Below are 21,715 nucleotides of genomic sequence, written 5' to 3' on the forward strand. Positions count from 1 at the left end.
AGGAGAGCCCAGGACCCCAGAGGGCATATGGCGAGGATCCATGGGGTGCTTTGGCTTCGGGGAAGCCATAGGCAGAGTGGTCCATATGTTGGGAGTGGATGGAGACTGGAAAGCTGCCTGCTGTGGCCTGGCAAGGTTGGATCCAAGGGCTGCCCACTGGGGAAGGAAAGAGCCTTGGCTGCGCAGCTCCGGGGGTGAGATGGGTCCTCAGGAGATCCAGCCTCCCTGCCCTCTTCCAGGATTGCAGGCTCCCTGTTTGTCTTCCCATCAAGGTCTGAACATCCCAGGCCACAACCCTTTCCAAATGCATGAAGTCCTTGCTGAGGAGGATCCCCTCCCTGCATCCTAGCCCTCGTCCCTGCTCCAGTATGTCAGTGTCTGCCTTGTACTGGGGCACTCTGGAGTGGTCCCAGTCCATGAAGAGGGTCCCAGAGCCAGGGCATGGAGAGAGAGTGACTGTGTAGCTCACGCAGGGTTGCCTGAGGTGGGTGGAGAAGAGCCTGGACATGTGGGGAGGAGATGCAGGACTCCAGTTCTGAGCTGGGACGTGGGCAGGCAGCCCGGGGGCCTTTCCTCACTGGTGTGGCTGCAGGGGTCTGCTGGGCTCCCTGCTCCCAGCTCTTCCTCTGTCTTGCTCCAGCCTTGAGGCTTCTCTCCTGCTGGGCCTTCTCTCCTTCTGCTTTGATTCTGTGATTCTGGGGGCCTCCCTTCTGCCCCTTCTCTCTCTTTCCCTCTATTCAGCATCAGGCTCTCCCTCCTCTGGTCTCAGGATCTTCTCTGGCAAGGGTGTCTAATTGGGGCCCCCCTCCCTGCTGCCCCTGGCTTGGGTGAGCCTCATCTGGGTGGAGAGGGACTGGAATAGCACTGGTGGGGCTGCGATGGGCTGTCTCCTGCCTGGCTCTAGGACAGGAGACTGTTGTGGTGTCAGGAAAGCTGCAGCTGGGATAGCGGAGCTGCTGGGAGGGGAGCAGCCACCTGAGGACCCAAAGACCATAGAAGAGCAAGGACCTGCTGCAGCAGGACATGGGGAGGCCACAGCTGCACTTGTGGTGCTGGAGGGACAGTGAAGCCTTCCTTTGAGGGGGGGGCATGCCTCTAGCTGGGGGGCTAGGGTGTTATTAATGAGGGTTTTGTGTTAACTAGCACCCAGGGCAGGACCGCAGCGTCTCCGAGGCTGAGGGAGGGGAACCCCTGCTGCACAGCCCTGCTGGGGCCAGGCTCTGCTCCCAGGCCCTCTGCCTTGCTGCCATGCAGACAGACTTCCCCTGACAGCCCCCGGCTGTTGGTGCTGTGATGTCCATGTGGTGTGATGGTCACGACCATCAGCTGTGCTGGAAGGGTCCCCCTTTCCCCAGCTACCCCGGGAACCCTGATAACACATTTCCCTGCTCAGCCATCAGCTCCCCAAGGACCTGGTCCCAGCTCCTGCATGCTTGGGGATAAGGGGAGTCAGGGGCCCCCATGCCCTGCCATCGGTCCCTGCCAGCCCTGACCTCCCGCCTCTCCTATCCTTCTCCTTGGGGAAAGGGAACCTCGAGTTCCCCCCTGCCCCTGGCCCCTCCCCTTGCTGCTCCTCCACCCTGTGGCCACCTCCATGTCCCTACCCGGCTGCCCCACAGGTGCTGCAAGACCGGGTCACCCCTATCCCCTGGTTTCCCCTGGCCCCCCGAGGGTCCTGTTCCCCTGGTACCACCTTGGAGCCCACCCATGCGCACCGTGGCTGCCCCAGGCGCCCACTGCCTGCCTCCCCCTGCCCTCCCTGTCCTGCGGCTGGGCTCGCTGCAATGGGCACAGCATCTAGCCATCAGCAGAAGGAGCAGCTCTACCAGGGCCCCCAGAGAAATGCCGTGGGGGTGGGGATTGCTGATGGAGGTTAGGTCAACCACACAGGTTGCACCTCATCTTACATTCCCTTGGGATAGTCTCTTAACTGACTGCCCGTAGTAGGTTTGAATTGTTCTGAATCTTCTTTTTCAGGAAGAAGTACAATGCAGAATATATCATTTACAAACACCTTTTCCATCATTTATTTATAAAACGATGGTCCTAGCAGGACTTCTGCAAAGATCTACACTTTCAAGTCAAGATTTAATTGTTCCGTCTAACTTCTACTGTGTTCTTATCCTCCTTGCAGACTCTTCCTTTCCTCCCACAGGAGCCTACTGAGGCTGTGGGCTGACAGCATGGGTGGCAGCTTTGTTGACCAGGATGCTGGGGCTCTGGGACACCGAAGGCTTCATTGTCATGTGGGGCTCTTGTTCTTTGCTGTTGGTGGCCACGGGGAGCACAGGTGACAAGCTGAGGCTGGATACTTCATATAAGGACAGCTGCAACAAGAGGCAGCTGAGGAGATGCATCCGTGGGTTCTGAGGGAACTGGCAGATGACATGGCTAAGCCACTGTCCATCTATTTGAGAAGCTGTGGCAGTCCAGTGAAGTTCCCACAGACTGGAAAAGGGGAAACATAACCTCCATTTTTAACGGACTAAATAAGGAAGATCCAGGAAACTACAGGCTGGTCAGTCTCACCTCTGTGCCCAGCAAGATCATGGAGCAGATCCTGCTGGAAACTATGCTAAGACACATGGAAAATAAGGAGGTGATTGGTGATAATAAGCATGGCTTCACTAATATCAAGTCCTGCCTGCCAGGTTTGGTGGCCTGGTATGATGGGTGGGCTTACAGCATTGACAGAGAGGGAAGAGCAACTGATTTGGCAATGAATCCAAAATTCATTATCCATAGGTGACACCATCTGGCCATTCCGAGGAATGCTCTAAGCTCTTGTTTTGACTTGCGTTCTGGGATTTGACAAATAGCCTCTTTTCTTTCAGTTCCAAGACTATGCTTGCCCCCTGTGAAACTGTAAATCCCAAATACATTACTTCTTGGGTGATCTGTGCCTTTTTCCAGGATACTTTGTACCCCGCTAGCCCCCAAAAGTTTAGGTTGTCTGTTGTCATTGGTGTAGAATTTTCTTTATTACTGGTTGTGCTAGCAGTAGTCATCTACAAACTACAGCAAGGTGACATTTTCATACAACTTTTGCCACCTTTCCAACTCTTTGGCTAATTGATTTCCAAAGATTGTAGGGCTATTTTTAAAACCTTGGAGTAATACAGTCTGGCACAATTGGGTTTTTCTACCAGTCTTAGGGCTTTCCCCATTTGAAAGCAAACAATTCTTGACTTGCAGCAGCTAGCAGAAGGCAAAATAATGCACCTTTTAAATCTAATCCGGTAAACCATTTATCTGTTTGCTTCAGGGCGGTCAGGAGGGTATACAGGTTTGCTGCTACCAGGTGGACATCTTGCATTATTCGATTTATAGCTCTTAAATCTTGGAGAAGTCTATATTCTTCTGAATGTGGCTTCCTGACCAGTAATAGTGGAGCATTATATTCTGATTGGCATTTTCTCAGTAACCAAAGACCCGCGACGGGCACCGGAGCGGCCCCGTGGCTGCCGACAGGTTCCGCCGCTGGCCCCACGCACCGGCCACCGGGCGCGGTCGCAGCGGCGCGGCACCGCGAGCGCCCATGGGCGCCCCGGGAAACGAGCTCCTCGGCCGCCGGCGCAACCCGGAAGCTCCCATCGATCCGCCGGAAGTAGAGCTCTATGGGCCAGCAGTCACCCAGGACGCCGGAAGCACCCATCAGGCATCGGGAGGGCGCGCTCTATGGTCTGGCAGTCCTCCAGGACAGGCCCCGCCCCTGGAGACCGCTCGGGTGCCGCCGAGCGCGCGCATACGCAGAGCCGCGCTTTGCCGCCCTCGCTGCTGCCGCCTGTCGCACAAAAGCCGGTACTGCAGCTCGGGTGGCATCTCCGTGCTGCCGGCCGTTGGTAACGGCAATGCAATCCAGCGCTGCCTGCGGGGTGGTGCCACGGCGCCCACCGCTGCCTCCCGGTAAGGAGCCGCAGCTGCCGTCCCACGGGCACGTTGCCAGCAGCCGCTTGGCGCGCAGAGCACGGAAGCGCAGCGCTGCTGCAACCTCGGCGTACACCGGCTGCCAGCCGGGCGCTCGCTGCCGCAACGGCCCCGCCCCTAGCGGCGAGACCCCCCCCCGGAGACTGGGAGGGTGCGGAATGTCCCCGCCCCTTCGCGGCGGCAACCCCCGCCCCCTCACCCCAAGCCCCGCCCATGGATACCGCCCGGAAATGGCGTGGCTCCACCCCTAGCGGCCAGCCCCGCCCCTGAAGACAGCGCGGGAGCAGCCCGAGTGCCGCGCAGGCGCAGAGCCGTGCTGTGCCGCTCTCAGTGCTGCCATCTGGCGATAGGAGGCGGTACTGCAGTCCGGCACCACCCATGCGCAGCGCATGTCGCCGGGCCCCTCGGTCCCCCCGAGCCCAGGTCTGGGCGCACGCCCAGGGGGTTGGTGACGTTTCTCAGGATCAGCTCCCTCCGTTGCCCCATGGTGTCAATCGATGGCTTTTCTGCCTTAACAGTGTTGAGATAAAACCTCTGCTATGGCAGTGGTGTTGGCTTCCTGCCTTAACACTGCTGAGGTAAACATTTGCTTTGGTGATGGTGTGAGTTTCTTGATGTATCAATGATGAGACAAACATCTGTGATGTTGGTCCTCACCGACGCAGCCTCTAACACCTGCTTTCTGTGGTGGGAAAATGAACTGCTCACTCTTGCACTTGTACAGAGCCCAAAAGCTCTGTGGAACCACCTGTGCACAGCTCCCCCAGAGAAGGTGCCAGAAAGGGGTTCACTCACTGGATCTTACTGTCCCCTGGTAGCCGTGCTGCTAACACAAACAAACCTTTGACTCCCTGGTTCCTGATCCAAGAATAGTTTAACTCATTTTTATACTCTTACAAAGCTCGGTTTGCACATTGGGGAAGTCCAGGCACAGCTCCACCAAAGAAGGTGCCAGGAAGGAGTTGCCTTGGTGGTTCTCACCCTACCCTGGTAGCGATGTGAAGGACACCACAAAAGTTCTGCTCCCTGCTTTCTGGGGTGAGAAAAGGAACTGCTCGCTTTTGCACTTGTACAGAGGTAAAATGCTCCATGAAACCACCCATGGCACTGCTCCCCTGGAGAAGGTGCCAGGAAGGACTTCTCTTGGTGGTTCTCACCCTGCCCTGGTAGCTGTGTGAAGGACACCACAAAAGCACTGCTACCTTCTTTCTGTGGTTAGAAATTTAAGTGCTCACTTTTTCACTTGTACAGACTCAAAAAAGCTCCATGGAACCAACCAGGCACAGGTCCCCTGGAGAAAGTGCCAGGAAGAGATTCTCTTGCTGGTTCTTATCCTGCCCTGGCAGCCATGTGAAGGACACCACAAAATTTGGGTTACCTGCTTTCTGAACCAATAAAAGAGTAGCTATTTTTTCTCATGGTTCTTGGCTTTTCACAGTGATTTGGAGGCCAAAAACATGTTGGAAATGTCCAGGCACAGCTCCACCAGAGAAGGTGCCAAGCAAAAATGCCCTGGTAGCCATATGAGCGACATTACAAATGTTGGGCTACTGGTTCTCTGGGCCACGACAATGGTCATTACATTTTCTCATGGTTCTCAGCTTTTTGCAGTTATTGAGAGGCCAAAAACATGTCGCAAATGTCCAGCCACAGCTTCACTATAAAGGACTATTTGAAAAACAAAAAGGGTGAATTACAGAGGATGGAGATAGTGGGTTTGACATTGATAATGTGCAGCTGTGACCTTGCCTTGATGATGTGCAGCTGTGATCCTGCAACAAAGAGGTAAATAACTTTGAGGGAGTGTAAGAAGAAATCCGGATGAAACAGAGGCAAAGGAGGAATGTGATCTCACCTCCAGAAGATAAGCAAACAGTGTCAACAGCAGAGAGTAGCCTATAGTGAACAGCATCTGGGTGCGTGGACAGTAGATTTTGACCAATAATAAAGCTTTTAGCAGCACGCGTGCAGAGTATAAACTTATAAAAGCTGTAACTAACTAACAATAAAGGTCTTTGCTTCACCATCCTTGCAAAGTCTGTGCCTCAATCGCCACAAATGGTGACCCCAACATGATGGTCAATAAGCTGCAGAAGATAGAGCAGTTGGTGGCAATGCCCAGCTGAACTCAAGAAAGCAGCAGTACAGAGAGCTGTTCGGTCTGGACCTCGTCACCTCTACAGCTGAGCAGCTGGGGATGATAAAGGTTCACGTATGTCAAGTGAAGAAAAATTGATATGCAGTATGATAATGAAAATACTGGAAGGGCAAGGGGTAAAGTATGAGGAAGCAGCTGTGAAATTTTTGCTTGCCTGGCTGCGCAAGCAGGGACACGCTGCGGATGCCACAACGGCATTTTGCACTCAGCTTTGGGAAGATGCAGGAAAGATGCTATTTGATGCAGCAGCAAAGGGAGATTCTATGGCAACCTTTTCTTTGACAGCGTGGAGCTTAAGCAGGAGGCTCATGGAGCCCTGAACTGGTGGCGTAGCCTGACTGGGTCAGGATCCATGGAAACTTTGTGCACCCATCACCTACAATACAGGTGAGCAGTCAGGAATGATGAGAGGGAGGTTATCCTGAGATCAACAGTGCAGCCTGGATGTACTGCGACGGCTGCTTGCAGCTCAGCAATGAGCTGTGCCGGGTCCGCAGCTAGTGACTCTGTTAGAATGGATCTGTGACAAAGTGCCTGACTTTCCACCTGATGGCACTTTGCAAATTCCTGCCTGGCAAGCAGTCGGCAGACGATTGTATGATGCTGCCACAGAGGGGGACTCCGTGGTGGGAATGCATTTAGCACCTTGGTGGCAAATCCTGAATACTCTTCGTCAAGTGTCGACTAATTCTACTAACAGTGCTAAACCAGGGGAGGCTGTAAATTCCACCGACAGCATAAGCACTGAACCAGAGGAGGCTGTAAATTCCACCGACAGCGCGACTCTTCCCAACACACCGTCAATGACGGCAATTCCGTCCACACCTCCTCTGCTCCCAAAGCTCCTGTCACTGATTGCAGCGACCCTCACAGCACAGGACCAAATGTGGGAACCGGACATCTCAGAGAGTGATTCCATTGACACTGATAAACCTTTTCATCCCAGGTCCTATAGATCCAGAAAAGGAACCAGACTTTTTTCCTTGCCCTGCACCCCCCCACCCCCCACCCCTGCCCCGATGCGTTAACTGTATTTTCAGGGGTGGTGAAAGGGGGTCTGGGGAATCGGTGGCAGGAATGCAAGCGGGAAGAGCTTAAGCAAGGGGATTTGGGAATCGCAATGACATGTCCAGTATTGTATTCACCAAATCAGCCTCCAGAGTGTCAGCCTGTGCAATATGAAGCTGTTAAAGAGTTAAGCAAAGCAGTGCGGGAAGGGGGGATTCATAGTACATTTGCTGTGTCCCTTCTTGAAGCGATGGCAGAGCCTTATACACTCGCACTGCATGACTAATAGTCATTGCTTGGCATGGTACTAACTCCAATGCAGTATATGATGTGGTTATTCTTCTTGTGAGCTACGTGTAGTGGCCTTGATTGAAAACCTTAATTGGGGAATTGCTGTTAACTATGAGCAGTTGGCTGGGGAAAATAATTATGCCAATTCCGTGACTCAGGCAAGGCATCCCAGGGACAACTATTTGCAAATTAAGGAGATGGCTGTTAAGGCAGTCAGGATACCAGAGTCTGGGTGAGCCTCTAGTGAATCATTCACCACAGTCTTGCAGGATCCTAAAGAGTCATATACGAACTTTACTGATTGGCTTCAGGATATTTTACAAGTTGAGCATGAGGAAGCTCGAGGGTTGCATTTAAAACAACTAGCTATGATAATGCCAATGAAGATTGCAAACGGGCATTGCAGCCCTTGCAAAATCACAACCCCACCACATGTCAAATGTTTATAACACAGACCTCACAGCAGCCTGTAACTCTCAGGCTGAGTTCTGGAATGCAGCACAGCGCATTTTTGCTTCTCTAATCTCTTCTGTAGGAATAGTACATGCTCTTGACTTGCTTTGTAAATCAGGCTGCTAGCTTGCTAAAGAAAGTAATGCTACGAATACTGCTTTTTTTTTTTTTTTGGCTTAATAGCAGATGTCCATTCTGTCCATCATATGTTGCTACAGAACCGAGCTGCTATTGATTTTTATTGTTAGCACAGAGATATGGGTGTGAAGACTTGATGTGATGTGTTGCATGAATCTGAGTGACCTCTCTGAATCAATTCACAAAGCATACAAAACTTAAAAGTCTTAAACAAAGATCTGCAGCAGAGCCAGGGGTGGGATGCCTTTGGTCTCTTCTTATGGCTGGGAAACTTTGGGCTGTGGATCAAAAGTATTGCAGGATTTATTATAATTATCTTAACCGCCTTACTGATGTTTGCCTTATGTCTCCCATGCCTTTTTTCCTGTATTCAGCGTTTAGTTGACCATAACATAAATCAGGTCATGGTCACCCAGCTACACGCAACCTTTGCCTTGTCACAGTTAACAAACAAAAAAGGGGGAGATGTGGGAGAGGAGGATAGAGAACGTCTGAAAAGAGATGTGTGAGAGGAGTACAGAGAATGTTTGACCATTACTGATGGGAGATATGAGAGGGGAGGATGGAGAATGTCTGACCTGGCAGGAGTTGAGAGAACAGCTGGGTATATGTGAAGGAAAGTAAGAAAGAGAAACATTCTAGGCTATCTAGTAGCAAAAAGGTGTCTGCATGCTTGTAGTGATATATAGCCATGTAACTGCAGGAATGGTTTCTGCCCTGAGCCTGGTGGTACATGGAGCTGGAATTTGTATCCAGGCCCAGAGATATAAATATGAGCTTTTCTATACAATAACGTGTCTCTGGTTGCGCCACAATTAGAGTCCGTGCCTTCATACGTCACAGTCCTCTTCTTTTCACTCCTCCTTCTTGCTTTTCACTTTCCTGCTGTCCAACACAGGGAATGTGGCCCTGGAATACAACTGGATGGCGGCTGTGGAGGACGAAAGGGCATTGAGCCACACTGGGGAGCTGCTTCCACCCAGCCTGGATGGTAAGGTGCTGCCTCAGTGTGGCAGCTAGGCATGCCCGGGGTGTCTCAATTGGTAGCTGAGGGCATGGGGAGAAGAACATGCCACTTCACCCCAAAACACTGATTGCTTTCTCATCCCTGTACTGTCATCCGCTTTCATTGCCATCTTCCCAGCTGCAGCTGGAGACTTTCTCCTTGCCCGCTTTCAGGGCCTTTCAGAGCCTCCTGTGCTTGCTCTGACACGTGTGCTCTGCGCAGGAGCTGACCTGGCTCAGGGGGGAGCCACGTGGTGGATCAGGACCGGCAAGGGGACATCAGGGCACCACTTGGGGAAGTCTCTGAGTCTGGGAAAACTGATGGTGTAACAACGCGTTAGCTGACCTGAGTCACTGTCTCTGTGCAGTCCCCCAGCCCAGGGCGAACGCAAAGTCACTGTCTAAAACGAACCCTCCGAACTCGGGCGCAGGAGTGTTTGCTGCAGGCAGAGACCCTGCTCACAGCAGCTGCCGGAGCCCAGCGGCGGGGCCGTGGCTCGTTAACCTGCGCTAACCTGATCGTGCCTGAGCACATGGTCTCCCTGGGAGCAGCGCGGTTCTGCGGGGAAACCGGGCTCTGTGTCCAAGGGGTCTTACTGGGAAGAGGAGCGCGGAGAGCTGTCAACCCTCGTGTTTCCTAGCACAGGCAGCTTGTCCGATGGTCAGGGTGGCAGAGCCCAGCCAAAGCCCGTCACGCTCCGAGTGTGCTCATCTCCCTCGGCTGTGGGTCCTGGCGTTGGCTCTGCCCCGGCACAGGGCACACTCGTGCTGAAGCCGGGCTGTGCCATCAGCTGTCCGGCCGTCAGTTATGGAAGCTGGCAAAGGGGAAGGAAGGAAAGGGCGTGAAGAGCAGCGCTGTTCCCCAAAGCCTTCTCTCATCACACACAAGCAAAATTCAGCTCTGCAGGCGAGGCCACGAGGGAGCAGGGCTTAATGCTGTCCCTCATGCTGAGTGCCGAGTCTGGCCGTATTGGGGTGCGAAACAGCACCCGGAAACTTTCCCAGAGGCTGTTACACAGACATCTCTACTGCTAGTTCCTGGACATGGTTTGGGAATGAATGCTGGCCAGAAACTGTTCTGCAGGAGGTTTGCCTCTAGCTTCTCAGTCCTGGAGATGGAGGGAGTTTAACAGTGTGGATTGAAGCAGCTGACTTCAGTCCTGGCCCCGTTAATTTGCTACCAAGGTGACCAAGGAGTACCTGTTCTATATGGTGACTTTCAAGGCCACCGCCTCAGAACCCATCGGCACTGTTGAAATGACCACCGCTGCTCGGCAGAGAGTGTCTTCCACCGTCAAGGTGGACAACCCTCTGGCTGTCCCGGTGACGTTTGCCATAGGTTGCAAAGTGCCTCACGTCAGTGTTCCCCGGTACTTCACTGTTCCTGCACAGTCGCAAGTTGGAGCAAAGCTCATCTAGTACGCTCTCTTCTCCCTGCAGTCTTTCTGGGAGCCTGTACTCCTGAAGGGTGATGCCCTACATGTACCATCTAGGGCTTCTGTCCGAGGGTGACAGCTCCCACCTACTAATAATCTGTGTGAGAAAATCCCAGGTGGGAATTGCCCTGCACTGGTGGAGTCTGCCACGCTGCCCCTTGTGATAAGCTCCTGTCAGACCTCATGTGGCAGGTCCTTGTGCCTCACGCTCCTTATTTAGCGTGGGTACTTTCAGTCCAGAGTGGCTGCAGGACATGCCCTACCTGACTGGTAGGGTGTTTGCAGCCTGGATTGCGAGGAGGTGTGTGCGGTTGAGGGTGGGAAGCTTCTGCGATACTGCTGGAGGGCTCTGCGCTGTTGGGGACAGTCCCCCAAGGGAACGCTGCCCCAGATGCAGCAAGGCGCTGCCCAGAGAGGGGGAGTTGGAGTAAGGGAAGGTGCTGGGCTGCCTTCCAGCACTGCGCGAGCACGCCAGGGACCCCTTTCCCCAGCCTGGGCCTTCCCCATCTCTGCCTGACCCACTGGTTTTTCCTTCATTCCTCCCAGGCTGATCTTGTCTTTGAGAACCAGCCCCTGAAAACGGGTGAGAGCACGGGGCGCCTGGTGCTCCAGAGCAGCGACTTGGGCTCTTTCTACTACGGCCTGCACCTGAAAGCCACCATGAGCAGGCCAGAGAAGCCCCTCTACTTCTGCACCACACTGGGCTCTAGGCAGACCATCACCACTAAAATAATGAGTTATGCCCAGCAGAAGACCGAGTACCTTCTCCAGGTGACCCCAGCCTGCCCTGGCTGAGAGGCAGCTCCTCCGGCCAGCATCAGCCCTCTGCATGGAGGGATCCTTTGAGGGCGGCCACGTGAGCCCGGGGGTCTTCCCACCAATGCTGGACTTGTCCCCAGCTGGACTGGGGCATGACCCACTTGCAGAGCCCTCTCTGCTGCCTTGTTGGAGCTGCTTTTGCTGGGTCCATGGTGCCCAGAATTTTACTTTACACCCCGGTTGTGGCAGTAAGATCTCTTGGGGGTTGGGTGCAGGGTTGTCCCTGCTCGGCACGCCTGGGCAGTCCTTATGGCCATTTCCAGTGGACACTCCCCTGGGGTATGGCGTGGGGGGGACAGGCAGGGGAAAGGGACCCCGGCTAGCATGATGGCAGGGGGGCATTGGTTTCTTCCCCAGGTGCTAGCTCTGCTTTTGTGACCTGCCCCCTCCCGGGTCTCTTCTCTCCCCTGTGCAGACCCACTGCGCCGACTTCCAGATGGCAAAAACCATCAGTGACTTGATGCGAGAAAATATAGTGAAAAACCTAAAACTCGGCAGGCAGCAGTTGCATAGCTAACAGGAACCATGAACAGGCAGGCAGGAGCCCCCCTGGCTGCCAGAGAAGGTCTGGAGCTCGGCCTGCTCAGCACTTCAGAAGGGACAGGTAGTATGTACAGATGTACATGAGCCCCACAAGAATGTAAATCAGTAGCCCTCTGACACAGACGTGCTAATTGCTAAAAGAAAAAGTACTGAACTGGTAAGACTGAAGGACACTAGGATAAAATAATTGTGGTAGTGGGAGATTGAGACCTCCTACTCAAAGCCCCCTCCCCCCCCCACCAAGAGAGTGAATGCCCCGCTCGGGGAGCATGCCCAGTAAATTTAAAATGAACTGTACCTTTAAATTGAAGCGAGAAAGCAACTAACCAATAATTAGTTAGTAGGTGTAGGCTTTGGGCAGAACTAACCAACTTCAGTGTATAAATATGTATTGTGAGTACAACTAAGTGTGCAAGTTAGGAGTGATCCCGCTTGCACCTGGCGCCACAATAAACAGACCTGCTTTATAACTTACCCTGAGTTATGGAGTTTAATTCCGCATGTCAGTGGCCCCCGCCAGCTGGGGGGCTCGGAGGTGAGCGTGGAGGTGACCTACAAGCCCTGCCAGCTGGGCAAAGCCAGGGCTACGCTGCAGCTCTGGTCCCCACTCGGGGGGTACGGCATCCCCCTCTTCGGCCTGGCCCTCCCGCCCGAGCCCCAGGGCCCCTTCCCCATCAGGGCTGGCGGCACCACCGCCATCCCCTTCAAAAACATCTTCCCACAGCCCATGGCCTTGCAGTGCGCGGTGGAGCCCCCGGCCTTTGTCACCAAGGCCCTGAGAGCTTGCGGCCCAAGCAGACCGCGCTCATCACCGTCTCCTTCAAGGGCGACCCGGTGCCCTGTGAGGCCCCTGTCCCCGGCAAGATGGTGGTCTGCTGCCCGGGGGGCACGGGCCTGGCCTGGCCCTACTGCCTCCGCGGCCTCCCCCCTCACAGGTCAGTCCTCAGCGCCCCTGGGCTCGTTACCTGAGGGAGCGATTAACTCTGGAGCGAGAGTAAACCCTGCTGGAGTTTAGTGTTAAATACATTGATTAGTTATCCATATTGTTTATATTATTTTATTACATATTAAAATATAAACAATATTATTTATAATATAAATATTTATTAAAAATTATTATTGAATAAGCTGCTGGCACAGCGGGTTGCACCGCCGCGCTGAGGGAAGGGGGCTGAGGGGAGCGGGCTGAGGGGAGCGGGCTGAGGGGAGGGCGCTGAGGGGAGCGGGCTGAGGGGAGCGGGCTGAGGGGAGCGGGCTGAGGGGAGGGCGCTGAGGGGAGCGGGCTGAGGGGAGCGGGCTGAGGGGGGCGGGCTGAGGGGAGGGGGCTGAGGGGAGCGGGCTGAGGGGAGGGCGCTGAGGGGAGCGGGCTGAGGGGAGCGGGCTGAGGGGAGGGCGCTGAGGGGAGCGGGCTGAGGGGAGCGGGCTGAGGGGAGGGGGCTGAGGGGAGCGGGCTGAGGGGAGGGCGCTGAGGGGAGCGGGCTGAGGGGAGCGGGCTGAGGGGGGCAGGCGGAGTCCTCCGCGCCGCGCGGGGGCGGCAGCGGCCTGGCGCAGGGGTCACGTGGGCGCGGTGCGGGGGGCGGCGGGGCGGCGGGGCCATGAACGCGGAGCGGGACCTGGCGCCGCTGGCGCCCAGCGTGGTGCGGGCGCTGAACGACAAGCTCTACGAGAAGAGGAAGGTGGCGGCTCTCGAGATTGAGAAGTGAGAGGCGGGGAGGGGCGGGGGGTGGCCGGGGAAGTGGGAGCTGGGCTGCCCCGGCGCCCCGAGGGTGGGCTGCGGCGCGGGAGCCTCCTGCGGCGCCGGGGGGGTGGGACCCGCTGTGCCGCGGGAGGGGAGCGGCTGGGCTCCCCGGGGGGGGCTGCGGGGGCATCCTGACGGGGTCCAGGGCACCCGGGGGCTGCGGGCCCGGGAGCCCGGGGAAGGGGCTCAGGGGGCACGGTGGCCCTTCAAGGGGAAGGGGCTGCTGTAGCCCTGTCAGGGACCAGTGGGCCAGGGGAAGGCGCAGCGGTGGCCCTGTCGGGCCAGTGGGCCAGGGGAAGGGGCTGAAGTGGCCCTGTCAGGGGCCACGGACTGAAGTGGCTTTGTAAGGGGCCAGCAGGCCAGGGGAAGGGGCTGCAGGGGTCTTGTCAGTGGCCAGCGGGCCAGGGGAAGGGGCCGCAGTGGCCCTGTCAGAGGCCAGCGGGCCAGGGGAAGGTGCAGCAGTGGCCCTGTCAGAGGCCAGCGGGCCAGGGGAAGGGGCTGCAGTGGCCCTGTCAGAGGCCAGCGGGCCAGGGGAAGGTGCAGCGGTGGCCCTGTCGGGCCAGTGGGCCAGGGGAAGGGGCTGCAGTGGCCCTGTCAGTGGCCAGCGGGCCAGGGGAAGGGGCTGCAGGGGTCCTGTCAGTGGCCAGCAGTCCGGGGCAGTGCCCGGACAGGAGGGGCTCTCCCCCAGAGCTGCTCTGTGTCTCCCAGCCTCATCCGACCGGTTGTAGCAGGGACCCACCAGCTCGAGGCCGTGTCCCAGGGCAGGATTCGTGCCAGTGAGCACAGAAAGCCCGGCCTGACGATGGGTCCCCAGGGCCATTGCACAGCGCTGCGCGGGGCAAACGTGTGAGCAGTTTAACTTTAGAAGCTCAGAACTGCATTACTTGCTTTTCTGCAACGCTGATGGAGGCTGCCGGCTCTGTGCCAGCCCTGCGCACAACTGGGGAACATGAGGGTCTCACTGGGCAGGAGCTGCAGCAGGCTGGCGCTGGGGCAGTTGTGCCCATCATCAAGGGCCTGTCTCATGTCAGCCGGGGTTCGTCTCCTTGTGGTGCCATCCCCCTTTCCCTGAGGTCTCACCCTCGTTCGTTGGGTGCTCGGTCCAGCTGCAGAGGTGGGAACACGCCTGCTGTCATCCCTGGCCGCTGGGTGTTGCCTCGTTCTCTCTGCATCACCGCTGTTTGGATGGAGCTCAGGCCTTCCTCTCCAAAGGGCTGCAGGTGCCTGCTGGCATGGCCGTGCCCCCTTGTGTTGCCTGCACGCCTTTCCTGCGCTGGTCTGGGTGCTTTGTGCTGCTCTGGTCCGCAGCTTTGCCTGGGAAGGACCGTGTACTCCCCGGGTACTGCCTGAGAGCTCCACTGATGGAGGCGATCTGAAGCATCCCCTCCGGGCAGCTGCTGGGAACCATGATTGAAGCCGGAGAGGCTGAATTTTGGGTGGGAGATGCAGCCAGGGACGTGGGGATGGAGCCACTGTGCTGAGGGTTTGGTGGGAGGTGTGGGAGGGATTTGGGGTGGGAACTGTGTGCCTTCAAGATAAGTGTCCTGCGTGGGAAGGGTGTACATGGGCAGCAGAGAAAAATGGCTCTTAAGATGGGGTGAGTGTGTGCTCAGGGAGAAACTCAACTCAGTTACTCCCTTCTGTTCTGTGTGTTTACCTTTCTCTTGTTTTCTCTCTTCATTATAGGAGTAGTTTTTGAAGTGTGGGTTGTGGCAGGTGTGCTGCACTGTCCTCGTAACTCCAGCCTCAGGGATACTTCAGTAACTGCCCCTTTGCTGCCACTGTGAGGGGTGATACTCCTCGACGTGTCTAAGCAGCTCTGCTCTGAGTTATTCTGCCCCAGGATTAGGGTTTTGTTGTTGGTTTATACCAACCAAAGTCTGATTTGGAGTCAGAAGGTTCAGCTGACTGAGCTGGAAGCCCAATTTGGGAAAGGTATGAGGAGGAGGAAGGCAAGAGCCAACCCTTTCTGCAGATACAGAGGCTTAGACCAGCTAAAACCCATCGCAGAGCAGCACCAGCAGCGTCTCTCCCCTGTCTGTGGCACGGAGCAAGGAGGGACTCGCTGCCTTTTAGCTCAGGTACCTCCTCGTCCTCTGGCTGGTAATGTGGGAGCAGCTCCTGCTGCATGCAGACCCTGATGCTGCTAGTACCTTTTTGCCTTATTAGTTAAATCTTGAGCCTATTAAACTTTTGCAGGAAGTCTGTAAAGTTATTCCTGTTCAAACAGAGCTTTGTCTGTAAAATCTAGGCAGTAAAAGGATCACCCCGACAGTCTGTGCTGCTCAGTGGGACTGGAGATGGAGCTATTTTCCCTAAAGCAGCGGTTTGGGGGAATGGGTTGGGCCGTAACTGTTGGAGAACTCTGCTTGGGAGCAGGGAGAGCGAGGGGTGACTGTGTGATGCCCCCAGGGAGAAAGGGGGCAGCTGCTTTGCCTTGGAGCAGAATGAGAACACAGCTGGCGTTAGTTGTTCTGGGAGGAGAGTTCATGAACATTTTCTATAACAGTTTTCCTGGATTATCAAGTGGAATACTGGCCAATGGTACTTGTCTGGGATAGGGCAACATGAGATTCAATAGAGTGCTAAAAACCCCCGTGTATGGAGTTAGGCAGTGGAGGTTTTTGCACCTTCTGTGAAGACTAAGGTAAAGATCCTTATCTAGGCTGAGATCTTGAGATGCATGGGTCCATGTAATGTATAGAAGTCAAAGAAAAAAGAAAAAAGAAAGCGTTGCATTGGCCGGGAATCGAACCCGGGCCTCCCGCGTGGCAGGCGAGAATTCTACCACTGAACCACCAATGCTACAGCTGCCTGCACAGCTGCCTGCACAGCTGCCTGCGCCTCCCTGGCTGGCCAGCAGCTCTGCCGCAGGGGAGACCAGTTGGGTGACCCGGGAGCTTGAAGCAGTTGCCCAGGCTGGAGCGGGGTTGCAGGTCTCTCCATTCAAGTGCAGCTGATGTGTTAAATATCTCTGGGGAGGAGCCGGTATTGCAGATGGAAACCTTTGCTTTTTGTTAAGGTTTGTGCTGTTTAAGAGTATATTTAAATATGCCGTTAGTAGCTTATTTAAATATATGGAGTATCAGCTGAAGCGATGCGTAGGTGGCTGAAAAGGTCCAAAATCTTGGCGCTGCATATGTGTCTGGTGGGCAGCAATTCCCTACCAGGCCCCCAGCGCTCCTAGTGTGTGCTGAGCAGTTCTCTGCTGCCGTCTTGTGCCGTGCCGGGGGGTGAATGACCCTTGTAACCCACCGCGTGGGAGAGGGTGTTTGAAGATCTGGTGACTTCTTCTCTGCCAGCATGCGACTGCAGTGAGGTGGCCCTTGACAGATCACCCTGGGCTGGGAGTTCACGAACCCTCTAGGAGGCTGCAGGCTGGGAGCAGCAAGATGGCAGCAAGCCCCTGTTGGATGTGAGCGGGGAGAAGGGGAGAGCTCTGGTTTCACCTGTGGGCTCCTTGAGCATTCCCTGTTTCAGTACTGCTTTCTCTGGCATTTGTCGTGGCTGAAAATGCCTGTTTCTGACAGCGGGGGGGGGAGCTGAGCCCCCAAGCATTTGTATCAGGCAGAACCTAAAGCCCCCCTGGGTGCTTTCGTCTTCCCTCCCCAGGCTGGTGAGAGAGTTTGTGGCTCAGAACAACACGTCTCAAATCAAACACGTGATCCAGATCCTGTCGCAGGAGTTTGCGCTCTCCCAGCACCCCCACAGCCGGAAAGGGGGACTTATTGGCCTGGCTGCTTGCTCCATCGCCCTGGGCAAGGTAGGTGTGGGTGTGGGTTTTCTGGCTTGTGTGGGTTGCAGTGGGAGAATGGTGGCTTGTCCTGGATCAGTGTGATGGGAAGATTCAGGCTGGCAGCGCTGCGGCCCCCCAGCTCTCCCTGTGTTGCGGAATACAGCTGGGTTCTCTTTGGGTTTCCTCAATACACCCAGCCGCATCCTTTGGGCACAGGAGCGCTTTCTGGCCTGGACTGCATTTTGGCAGCCCCCTAAGCATGGCTTAAGTGCATCTGTCTGTCCTCGGTCTCCAGCAGCTGGGCAAGACTCAGCAGGGTGGGTACTAATTTGTGTTAATGAAGCTGAGAAGAGTTGCAGCCCTTCCATCTCCCACCCCCAACTCAGTCGGCTCCGGCAGTGTGGGCAGGACCTTTGGGAAGCAGGGCTAAGGTATTGACCAAATGGTGGCAGAGTTGTAGTCAAAAGAAGCAAGAGGCATAAGGTGTCGAGCTGTGTTAGCTTGAGGTAGCAGCTTTCTGTTGGGCTTGGCAGAAGTTTTACTTGCTGAACTCGTGGGTGGCTCTGTCTCATTCTGGAGGTGTTATATTGGTGCCTCTTGCATGGGAAGTTGGCTGATTTCTGTCGCACTTTTTCTATAACTTTTCTCTCGGTAACGAGAACAAAGTCAGTAAGTTGCCTCCAGGGCTATGCCAGAGCATCCCTGTCCCCATGGAGGGGAGGATGGACTCTGCAGGCTCAGAGCTCCATCGGAGTTTTGTGTCAAACCATGCGGCTGGTTTTTGAAAGCACCTGCAAGGGAAGGAGTCATTTTGATCCATGGTAAGGTGTACATCAGTGAAAGCAGAGGGTGCAGGAAGAGCAGGTTGTGCCTGTTGGAAGAGCTTTGAGGTAGATTTTAATTATTTTTTTCTCCTTCTAATGACAGTCATGATCAGTCTGAGCGGGTGCTTTGAAGCCTGACAACTTTTGCGTTAGCTGTCTTTATGCTGGTGGCCAGGGGCTTCTAGCAGTGCTACTGTCTTCGTCATCTTGTTAAAACACAGAATCTCTTTGCAAAACCATTCTCCCCGGGATGCACAACGCTCTGCTCTGCCCTCAGCCCAGGCACGTAACACGCCTGCTCCTCCTGCACAGTGCAGGGACAGGCACGCCGTGCTGCTAGGGCTGCTGGTGCAGCTGGCTCTAGGGAATGGGGGAGCTGGTTTTGGTGGTCTTGAGGGACGCTGATAAATCTTTGAGTGGAACTCTTTAATCTGCTAGCCCATGTGCGGTTGATTTTCTTACTGTCTCCTTTACTAGATATTCGGGAAGTGCCAGCCTGTTTCCTCAAACTTCAAAACAAGCCAACCTCCTGCATTTACCTGTGGGTTTGTCTGAAACTCCCGCTGTGATGGTGAATCCTTAAGCAAGTCTTCTGGGGTGGGGAGGGTGCCTTGTTAGCAAAGATACTCGCTTGTGGGCAGTCAGGGTCAGCCTAGCATGGTTCTTCCATGGTCCAGGAGAAGAAACTTCAGCGTGTCAAATCTTGCTTGCGAATCAGAGCCCCACAGTGGCTTCATCCAACAGCTCCATAGGCTGAAGCTGTTCCTTGTCTGGTAGCTGGAACCACGGTTGAGTTGGTGTTTCTGGAGACAACAGGGCAGGATGGTGCTGTGGGGGCTGCCAGTCGTCTGTTTCTGTGAAGCCTGTACCCACCAGCTCCTCTGCACTACCCAGCTCCTGACTTTTACAAAGAGTAGCCCAACAGACCAGGGGCTTCTTTGCTTAAATGAAGGTGCAGGTAGGCTCAGTCTGTCGCTCTCTGGGATGTTCTCCCTGGTCCTGGAAACCTTGGTGGGTTTACACTGAAACCAGCTGGCAGTGTGGGATAAATCCTGGCCGGCAGCTGACTGCCGTGAGGGCCAGCGACTGCTGGCTTTGCTGGGCATCTGCCTCATCTCCTGCCGGCAGGGCAGAGGGAGGCAGGGACGGTTTCTCTGTGGGCCAGTCTACCGCAGAGATGAGCAGAGTGCAGCGGGAAACAGCCCCTCTTGCTTTGAAAGGCACTCGAGCACTTGAATAACTGCCTAAACTTCTTGCACAGCTTTGCAAATCAAAACCAGCTGAGTACAGCTGCAGTGATTGCTTCAGTGGCTGGTGTGGACTTCCTTGAAACAACTTCTCACCTTGCTCAGTTGGCTGTCACTGTGCCTGAATTATAAAATTCAATAATTTCAGTAATAAAGTTAAAAATTCATGAATAAATCCTATCCAGCATAGGTGCACTAAGCCATTGTGGGCCTGAATTTTTGCAGTATGTTCCAGGGCAGCGCCATCTCTTCCCTCTCCCTGTGGTGTGGTCCTCAGCTAACAGGTCCTCTCCTGTCCACCAGGACTCTGGGCTCTACCTGAAGGAGCTGATTGAGCCAGTGCTAACGTGTTTCAACGATGCCGACAGTCGGCTGCGGTACTACGCTTGCGAGGCTCTCTATAACATTGTCAAGGTGGCCAGGGGCTCCGTCCTCCCACATTTCAACGTACTCTTCGATGGCCTGAGCAAGGTAAGAAGCTTCCTCTCAACCCCCATGTGCTTTTCTTTCTCACACTGGAGACCTAAGGCTTGTTCCCTAGTCCTCGTCTTGTCTGGATCAAACCAACCAAGTTGTCTGCAATCATCTTTCCAAGTAAACTGGTTTGCTTTGAGCCCAGCAGGTCTGAAGGACCAAAGGAGCAGTTCCTGCAGCAGCACGGTAGCCACTGATACTGTGGGTGATGAGTTCACTGTAAGATAGCTTGTTCTCTGTTCTCACCTCCAAGACGTGTTTTCCTGTTCCTTGTTTAGTGGTATTAGAAAATGAGGCTGACGGCACGGCTGCAGGCGAGGTGGCTCTGCAGCACTATGGCTTTGTGGGGTGTGTAGGGTCGATACCCTGTCTACATCTGCCTGTCTCTGCAGCTTTTCACTGGCAAGTTGTATTTCTCCGCCACTTGAGAGCGTGGCTGCTGGCCCGTGAAAACCTGCGTAGTCAGGGGAGGTGACGGGTGCTTGATGCCCCCCTTAGGAAGTTTCTCAGGAGAATTTCTTAGGGCCTGATGAGGAGGTGGAGATAAAGAGACTTCTCTGTGTCCGTCCCTGTAATGCCAGAGGGGAGCAGCAGTCCTGTGAGCCTGCTGGGAGCTTCGCTGCAGAGTGGGGAGCAGAGCTGGGACCCACTGCTGTAGTGGCTCTTGTTTTTGTCATTCACAGCTGGCTGCTGATCCTGATCCGAACGTCAAAAGCGGCTCTGAGCTCCTCGATCGGCTTCTCAAGGTATTTTTTCTCTCTAGCTGAGAATCCTTGGTGCAGGCTGTGGGCACGTCCTCCTGGCTGGGCACGTGTCTGTCCCCGAGGCTGCAGCCGCTAAAACCATCCCCGCTCAGTCCTGTGGCTACTGTCAAAACATTTCTTCCCCTCACTGACCGTAGCCTTTTAGATTGAGGAACTGGTGGCGATGTCAGGCAGCTGGGTCAAAGGGCTGGTAGGTTATCACAGTGTCACATGTGCATTCAGCTCTTGGGAGTGGGTGTCTGGAGGAGCGAGGTTTTAATTCAAGTAGAGTTGCAGCCCCATTCAAGGCAGCAGAAGGGCTGTTCCTCTGCTTCTCCTCCCTTGCCTAAGCAAGTGGCGATGTGAGCAGATCTGTTCTGCTGCTGATTCGAGGTGAGGGGCAGGGTTGGTAATTTGCTTGCCTACAGGCTTTTACTCTTGCAGACCTCCCAGGTTTTTTTTCTGCTGTTCAGAGGTGAGTGGTTCACTGCTAGGTACTGCCCTCACTCCTTCTCGTTATCATAGCAGTTAACACAGTCTCCGCATCGCCTGCTGCAGACCTTCTTGCTGGGAGATCTGCTCCACTGCCCTGGCGCGAGAGAGTTAGCCATGCAGCAAAACCCACCAGGCGTGTAGGAAGAGCTTTAAAGGAAAGCCAGGGTACTCTCCCACCCCTGGTACGCCTGGTTACATCAAAGGTGTTTGCTCATGTGTGCAACACACCACTGAGGCATGAATGGGAGAAGCTCCCATCCTCCATCTGTTCAGGCAGGCTGGCACAGAGCGGGCAGGAGCCTCCTTGTCTGGGTCCCACTCAGCGTTAGTCCCTGCCCAAGGGGAATTACTGGCTCGTGGGCTGAATAAACCACGTGATTCCTTCTCCCCGGGTCTCCTGACCTACAGACCCATGCATCAGCTGCTTGTCATCTGTTTCCTGTCATGTGCCTTAAAAAAGGCTGGGTGGGAGTGGCTGTGTGGACGTGGTGGTGGCCATCCCTCCTAACACATTCTGCTTGGGCTCTGCAGGACATCGTGACAGAGAGCAACCAGTTTGACTTGGTGGGCTTCATCCCACTGCTGCGCGAGAGGATTTACTCCAACAACCAGTATGCCCGCCAGTTCATTATATCCTGGGTAGGTACACACAGTGCCATGTGTGCTGACCAGTCCAAACT

General features: G+C 55.0%; 2 protein-coding genes and 1 non-coding gene across 3 annotated transcripts in view; 2 read left to right on the plus strand and 1 right to left on the minus strand.

Moving 5' to 3' along the window:
• Positions 1-8,450: 8,450 nt before the first annotated feature.
• Positions 8,451-12,252, plus strand: LOC114017995 (hydrocephalus-inducing protein homolog). The gene is made up of 3 exons (XM_027816136.2): positions 8,451-8,966; positions 10,963-11,187; positions 11,651-12,252. Exons 1-3 carry the CDS (start codon positions 8,964-8,966, stop codon positions 11,750-11,752), a joined length of 330 nt encoding a protein of 109 aa, XP_027671937.2. The 5' UTR covers positions 8,451-8,963; the 3' UTR covers positions 11,753-12,252.
• A 1,076-nt stretch (positions 12,253-13,328) lies between these two features.
• Positions 13,329-21,715, plus strand: part of VAC14 (VAC14 component of PIKFYVE complex) — a 64,482-nt gene continuing 56,095 nt past the window's right edge. The window contains exons 1-5 of the mRNA XM_055726449.1: positions 13,329-13,477; positions 17,129-17,279; positions 19,627-19,794; positions 20,481-20,543; positions 21,567-21,674. Of these exons, the coding sequence (XP_055582424.1) occupies positions 13,374-13,477; positions 17,129-17,279; positions 19,627-19,794; positions 20,481-20,543; positions 21,567-21,674 (594 nt within the window). The 5' untranslated portion in view covers positions 13,329-13,373. The remainder of the gene's footprint in view (positions 13,478-17,128; positions 17,280-19,626; positions 19,795-20,480; positions 20,544-21,566; positions 21,675-21,715) is intronic.
• Positions 16,251-16,321, minus strand: TRNAG-GCC (transfer RNA glycine (anticodon GCC)). Its single transcript has one exon. It is a non-coding gene; the product is annotated as a tRNA-Gly (tRNA).

The sequence above is a fragment of the Falco cherrug genome, chromosome 14, assembly GCF_023634085.1.
Source record: "Falco cherrug isolate bFalChe1 chromosome 14, bFalChe1.pri, whole genome shotgun sequence".
Lineage (NCBI taxonomy): Eukaryota > Metazoa > Chordata > Aves > Falconiformes > Falconidae > Falco > Falco cherrug.